We start from the raw sequence: 7,312 nt of genomic DNA on the forward strand, positions 1-7,312 counted from the left end.
GCACTTATCTCTAATGTTGCATTGTTTTAGCACATTATGTTGAATGGCATGAATTCAAGTCAAATAATCTTCCTGTGTACATCTTCTAGCATGACCCTTCTCCTCTTAGAGTTCTGCCTCAGTCCTACTACTATACTACCATACTAACATACTATCATACCCTTATACTACTATACTACCATACTACTACTGTATACTACCATACTAACATACTACTACTATATACTACCATACTACCATTCCACTATACTACCATACTACTATACTAACGTACTAATATACTACCATACTAATATACTACCATACTAATATACTACCATACTACTATACTAACGTACTACTATACTACCATACTAATATACTACCATACTACTACACTACCATACTACTACAGTGCCTTCGGAAAGTATTCAGACCCCTTGACTTCCCACATTCTGTTACGTTACAGCCTTACTCTAAAAATGGATGAAATTGTTTGTTTCCCTCATCAATCTACACTCAATACCCCATAACAGCAAAGCAAAACCAGATTTTTCGTATTTTTTTGCTAATTTATTAAAAATAAAAAAATAAAATCTCATTTCCATATACTACCGTTCAAAAGTTTGGAGTGACTTAGAAATGTCCTTGTTTTTGTCCATTAAAATAACATCAAATTGATCAGAAATACAGTGCGGACATTGTTAATGTTGTAAATGACTATTGTAGCCGTAAACGGAATATCTTTATATGGAATATCTACATAGGCGTACAGAGTTCCATTATCAGCAACCATCACTCCTGTGTTCTAATGGCACGTTGTGTTAGCTAATCCAAGTTTATCATTTTAAAAGGCTAATTGATCATTAGAAATTATGTTAGCACAGCTGAAAACTGTTGCTCTGATTAAAGACTAAAACGTACCTTCTTTAGACTAGTTGAGTATTTGGAGCATCAGCATTTGCGGTTTTGATTACAGGCTCAAAATGGCCAGACACAAAACACTTTCTTCTGAAACTCGTCAGTCTATTCTTGTTCTGAGAAATGAAGGCTATTCCATGCGAGAAATTGCCAAGAAACTGAAGATCTCGTGCAACGCTGTGTACTACTCCCTTCACAGAACAGCGCAAACTGGCTCTAATCAGAATAGAAAGGGCAGTGGGAGGCCCCGTTGTACAACTGAGTAAGAGGAGACGTACATTAGAGTGTCTAGTTTGAGAAACAGACTCCTCACAAGTCCTCAATTGGCAGCTTCATTAAATAGTACCCGCAAAACACCAGTCTCAAAGTCAACAGTGAAGAGGCAACTCCGGGATGCTGGCCTTCTCGGCAAACATTTATAAAAACCTTTTTTCGCTTTGTCATTATGGGGTATTATGTGTAGATTTGAGGTTTTTTATTTATTTAATCCATTTTAGAATAAGGCTGTAACGTAACCAAATGTGGAAAAAGTCAAGGGGTCTGAATACTTTCCAAAGGCACTGTATTTGAATATACTGCCATACCACTATACAACACATACACCCAACCAATCTCTGCACGCACGCATCCACCCAGCCACCCACCCATCTACCTTCCAGGTCTGCATGCATTGCACACATGTAGGCTCAACTCGACCATGTGAAGTGGACAGGCATCAATCCGCTAATATCTGACCTCAAGCGCCAATCCAAAACCTCCTGACCTACCAGTCATCTCTACAGGACAAACAAACCTGGGTCCAATCAAATTAGAGCTAGGGCAATTAGACCAGTGAAACCATCCAAAAACCAACCAAAACAAGTCTAATCCTGGCCTTCCAGGCCCTCATTCCAGACCCTCCAGGCCCTCCAGGCCTTCATTCCTGGCCCTCATTCCTGACCCTTCCTACTCACTCCACATTACTCAAAGTTTACATTTTTTTCTGGACATTCGAGGGAGGTGACTATCTCCTATCTTCCTTGGTTCACCACTCCTCTCTTGTGTGCTTTTCTCTTATAACTTGATCTCTGATATGAATAATCTAGATCAATCTTATCCTACACTCTGAATGCATGAATGAAACGATCTTCTGAAAAGGTATAAGAAAATAGCACAACTGTCTGCTCCTTGCCTGCCTAACGCTTTCCTCATTTTCTCATTATGATTTCATTGAAACGACACTGTGGAGTTACAGTATGTAGAAGGAATGTTCTAAGACGTTGTGATGTTGCAAATAAGTATTAAAGAGTCTTCATAGGGCTTTAGCTCTAGTCTGGAAGTACATTTGAAGTAAAGAATTTACTTATTTAAATTCAGATACAAATTGTGTATGGCATATTATGTTCAGTTTATTAAAAACTATATAAGATTCTGTCCCTCAGTGTACTGGAGCCAGACTTTTTGTGCCAGAAAACATCAAGATTTTATAGATTGTCTACTACTAATACTAATGTCTACTACTAGTATACCCTGGCAATTTTTAATCATTTAATTGTTTCCCTCAGATTTTTGTAGTCCTGCAGTGATTGGAGAAATGGGAATTTTTTCTGAAACAGTATTTTATGCATGTTCAGTGTGTGCTTCTATTCACCACTACAGAATTGTGTCTTCCCTGTGTGTGTGTGTGTGTGTGTGTGTGTGTGTGTGTGTGTGTGTGTGTGTGTGTGTGTGTGTGTGTGTGTGTGTGTGTGCTTCCTGGAGAATACTGTGAATGTCTGTGTGTGTTAAGTGTCAGAAGGTACTTCCCTATGTGTGTGTGTTTTGCTTGTAAGACGTGTGCATGTGTTCACTAGTAAACATATCAAGTTGCATCTTGATATTCAGAGAACTCTAGTTTGCTAGAGTGTGTGTGTGTGTGTGTGTGTGTGTGTGTGTGTGTGTGTGTGTGTGTGTGTGTGTGTGTGTGTGTGTGTGTGTGTGTGTGTGTGTGTGTGTGTTTGCTTTCGTCAATGTGTGTGTGTGTGTGTGTGTGTTTTGCTGGAGAACACTGTGTTTGTGTGTGTTGCAGCAATGGTACACAGCCACCATGAACCTACTGGGGACCTGGCTCACTGAGCGAATGGACCAGCAGCTCCATGTCTACCAGCTCAAGATCCTCATAAGGATTGTCAAGGTAACTCACTGGTAGGGAGGGGTTAATAACCTGCACTGTAACCCAGGTACTGTAACTTTTGATACTTTTTTATTTAATAACCTTTATTTACCTAGGCAAGTCAGTTAAGAATTCTTATTTATGATGGCCTACAGACTTACTGGCACCCCAGGGGTTAAATCTCTTTTGAGACTAGTGTCGCCTTACGTGATGGCAAGATGGGAACGTGATTGAAAGGGTATGTTGACAAATGTTGCTTAGGGGTATGGTAGGCGTTGCTGGAGATGGAGATACCGGCTAACCAATTTACTCATAAATCATCCTTCTCCTTGTAGAAAAAGTACCGTGACTTCCGTCTGCAGGGGGTGCTAGACTCCACCCTGAACAGTAAGATGTATGACACGGTGAGGAACAGACTGACCCTGGAGGAGGCCAACGCGTCCATGAAGGAGGGAGGCATGGGGGGAATCTCCATGAAGGACAGTGACGAAGAGGACGAAGACGACGACTAGAGCCCGGCACCACCCAACACCAGAACTGGCACCTCCCTTTACCCCTGTCTGACTCCTGTCTCCACACCCCACCTCCGACCCACTCCTCTCACAAGTTTTGACTTAGCCTGGTAACCAATGCATGTACCAACTCTGTTACTCACATATCAACTCTAGGACCTGTTTGTCAGCTTGAAATGCCCATGAAGGACCTGTAATAAACAATACAAATAGTAATTACTATACTGAGGAAACATTTTGAAAAAATAAACCATGATCGACAGTTTAGCTGTGTCATGCTGAAGATAGCACCGATGATATCTTTGTCTCAATGATTTCTAAATTCATTTCTATGTGTTCCTAAGCAATATGGAGTACCATTTGTTTGACAATGTTGAGTGAGATTATTAGGTGTGTTCCTGTCCAATGCAAACCTATATGGCGCTTCTTTGTCGTATTCTACATTCATTATAATGGTACATTTTTGTGACGATGAGTGTATGTACCCTTTTATTTGTCTTATGTCTTTAAGTGGATGCCAACTGCTTCAAACTGAAAATTAAGTTCAAAGCTGTTTAGGATAAACGTCTTCTCGTCTACTCACTCTACTCTCAACCCCATAGTATGTTCTAGAACTTGCGTTTCCATATCTATGTCAATGCTCTGTGACTTCATAATCTCTCACCCCAACACAAACGAGACATTGTCCAGCAGCCATTTTGAACTAAAATGAGTGGGTATTCTAGAAATGCAATATTCTCATAGCTCCATTTTGATATCTTGTTGGAGATTATATTTTTATTTCTACGTTGTTGAAAAGACCTTGAAACAGGTTCTACTCTATTTTAAATTGAGTTGCACTTTTACAGAGAAAAAAGCGCTAAAAAGAAAAAGGTTTTTTATTTACCAAAATTAAAGTTGGTCCGTCTTTTTTGTTTGATTCCGTAGTTGATTAGGATGAGCTGTGTGGCATTTCCTTGGTTCTCACTGTTGTTTTGTATATACAACGCTGTACATTGCATTCTGAGCCATTGCTGCATGCCTGTGGGTCCCCACCCTCTGAACGCTTTCTGTTTTCTGTGTGAAATTAGCTGGTGGATCATTCTTGCTTTTGCCTTATGAAAGCCAACAGTTGTAATATGCAAGAGCTGTGGCCTCTAAATAAAAATTACTGTACAAATACACAGTTGTTTTCCCTTTTGTGTTATTTTTATAATGTTTGTCAATTACCTATTTGACTGAGGGAATGGGAGAGGAGATCTTTTTAAATCTGCACACAGGGATAGAACAATGTTGTCATGGATCCCTCTGGAACTTTCCTTGCGCACACCTGGTCCCTATTCCCAATGATTGTATTTGTATATATGTTCCCTTTGTTCACCAAGGTGCTGTCAATTATTGTTACAATGTCCGTTGGTGCGTGTGAGTACCTGTGCTGTGTGTTTTGGTTTTTGTGCCGTTGATTACGGGTCTCATCCCGTGTGTTAATCATTGTATGCGTGTGTATTTATTCAAGGTACTCCTCGCTCTTTTGTTTGGGTTTCATCCCTGTGTTTTTGTTACGTGCTTGTTTGGTCTTCGTGCCCGTGCACTTATCCGGCACGCCGTAATTTGGGTTATATTTTGCGCATCCCTGCGCCTGTCTCCCGAGTCATTGTTACCAACGTGACAAATGTCCATAATGGTGAGGTTAGGTATAACTGTAAAACAACTACTGGCAACCAGAGGGTGATAATGTTGCCATAGAAAATAGAACTGACCTCATCACTAAGCTAAGGTCCCTCGAGACTGAACAGCTCCCTCTGCAACTGGATCCTGGACTTCCTGACGGGCTGCCCCCAAGGTGCTGAGGGTAGGCAACAACATATCCGCCACGCTGACCCTCAACTCGGGACACCTCAGGGATGAATGCTTAGTCCCCTCCTGTACTCCCTGTTCACCCACGACTGTGTGGCCACGCACATATCCAACACCATCATTAAGTTTGGCGATGACACAACAGTGGTGGGTCTGATCACCAACGACGATGAGACAGCCTATAGGGAGGTTAGAGATCTGGCAGTTTGGTGCCAGGACACAACCTCTCCCTCAACGTGGGCAAGACAAAGGAGCTAATTGTGGACTACAAGAAACGGAGGGCTGAACACGGCCTCATTCACATTGATGGGGCTGTAGCAGAGTGAGTCGGTGTCAAATTAAATCAAATCAAATGTATTTATAAAGCCCTTCGTACATCAGCTGATATCTCAAAGTGCTGTACAGAAACCCAACCTAAAACCCCAAACAGCAAGCAATGCAGGTGTAGAAGCACGGTGACTAGGAAAAACTCCCTAGAAAGGCCAGAACCTAGGAAGAAACCTAGAATCGAGGATAGTCCACATCACTAAGAACCGATTATGGTACAAACTCACCAACACAGTTGGGAAGAGGGCGTGACAATGCCTCTTTCCCCTCAGGAGGCTGAAAAGATTTGTTATGGGTCCTCAGATCCTCAACAAGTTATACAGCTGCACCATTGAGAGCATTGTGACTATCTGCATCACCATTTGGTATGGCAACTGCTTTACATCCAACCGCCCGGCGCTACAAAGGGTAGAGTGTACAGCACAGTACATCACTGGGGCCAAACTCCCTGCCATTCAGGACCTCTAAACCAGGTGGTGTCAGAGGAAGGCCCTTAAAATTGTCAAAGACTCCAGCCACCAAGTTATAGACGGTTCTTTTTGCTATGGTATGGCAAACGGTTCTGGTGCGCTAAGTCTAGGACCAAAAGGCTCCTGAACAACTTCTATCCCCAAGCTATGACTGTTAAATGAAACTTGTTGAGGATAGGGGCCAATATTTTCACTTTGGATGATTTGCGTGCCCATAGTGAACTGCATCCTACTCTGTCCTAGATTGTTAATAATATATGCATATTATTATTACTATTGGATAGAAAACACTCTGAAGTTTCTAAAACTGTTTGAATTATGTCTGTGAGTATAACAGAACTCATAGGGCAGGCAATCTTCCAAACAAGAAGTGAAATTCTGAATGTGGGTCAAATTGGACGTCATCGCCCCTTCCTTTCCAAACAAGATATGGATCTGGTAGCACTTCCTACGCCTTCCACTAGATGTCCTCATTCAGTAGAACGTGGAATGGAGCTTCTGGTGTGAACTTTGACCGAATGGGAGGGGAAATAGTCACGGTCTTGGCAAAATGCAATTTCCCTGTGGCGCATTTCTCTGTGGGTGCCACCGTCGTTCCATTTGGCTGCAGATGAAAACGTATGATCCGGTTGGAACGTTATTGGATATATAGGAAAATAACATCCTGAAGATTGATTCTCTACTTAGTTTGACCAGTTTATTCGATCTGGAATATATCTTTTTGAAGTTTTCGTGCGAGTTGTCCTGGACCAGCGTCAGCTTTTGGGCACGTGAGCTGAAAGTGCTAGCAAATGCAGCTAATTTGACACTAGTATTGGACATTATGGAACAAAACAACGATTTATTGTGGAACTAGGACTCCTTGCACTGCATTCCGATAAAAGATAATCAAAGGTAAGGGAATATTTATGATGTAATTTCGTATTTCTGTTGACTCCAACATGGTGGAGAAATACTTTTACGTCTGAGCGCCGTCTCAGATTATTGCATGGTAGGCTTTTTTCGTATCTTTAGTCAAAGTTTATGATAAGTATTTCTGTTATCTGGCGTAGCTTTCTATAATTCCTCCGGATATTTTGGAGGCAATTCTGAACATGGCGTCAATGTAAACCGAGATTTGTGGATATAAATATGCA

At 41.5% G+C, this 7,312-nt stretch overlaps 1 protein-coding gene across 3 annotated transcripts in view; it reads left to right on the top strand.

Annotated features, from left to right (window-relative positions):
- LOC135541688 (calcium-dependent secretion activator 1-like) overlaps positions 1-4,706 on the top strand; it is a 199,832-nt gene extending 195,126 nt beyond the window's left edge. For 2 of the 3 annotated variants that reach the window (XM_064968004.1, XM_064968005.1), the window contains 2 exons: positions 2,948-3,052; positions 3,367-4,706. In XM_064968004.1, coding sequence (XP_064824076.1) covers positions 2,948-3,052; positions 3,367-3,543 — 282 coding nt within the window. In that variant the 3' untranslated portion in view covers positions 3,544-4,706. Of the gene's footprint in view, positions 1-2,947; positions 3,053-3,186; positions 3,270-3,366 lie in introns of all 3 variants that reach the window. The other variant, XR_010455985.1, reaches the window with a different exon arrangement.
- The last annotated feature ends 2,606 nt before the right edge of the window (positions 4,707-7,312 follow it).

This window comes from Oncorhynchus masou, chromosome 6 (assembly GCF_036934945.1).
Source record: "Oncorhynchus masou masou isolate Uvic2021 chromosome 6, UVic_Omas_1.1, whole genome shotgun sequence".
Lineage (NCBI taxonomy): Eukaryota > Metazoa > Chordata > Actinopteri > Salmoniformes > Salmonidae > Oncorhynchus > Oncorhynchus masou.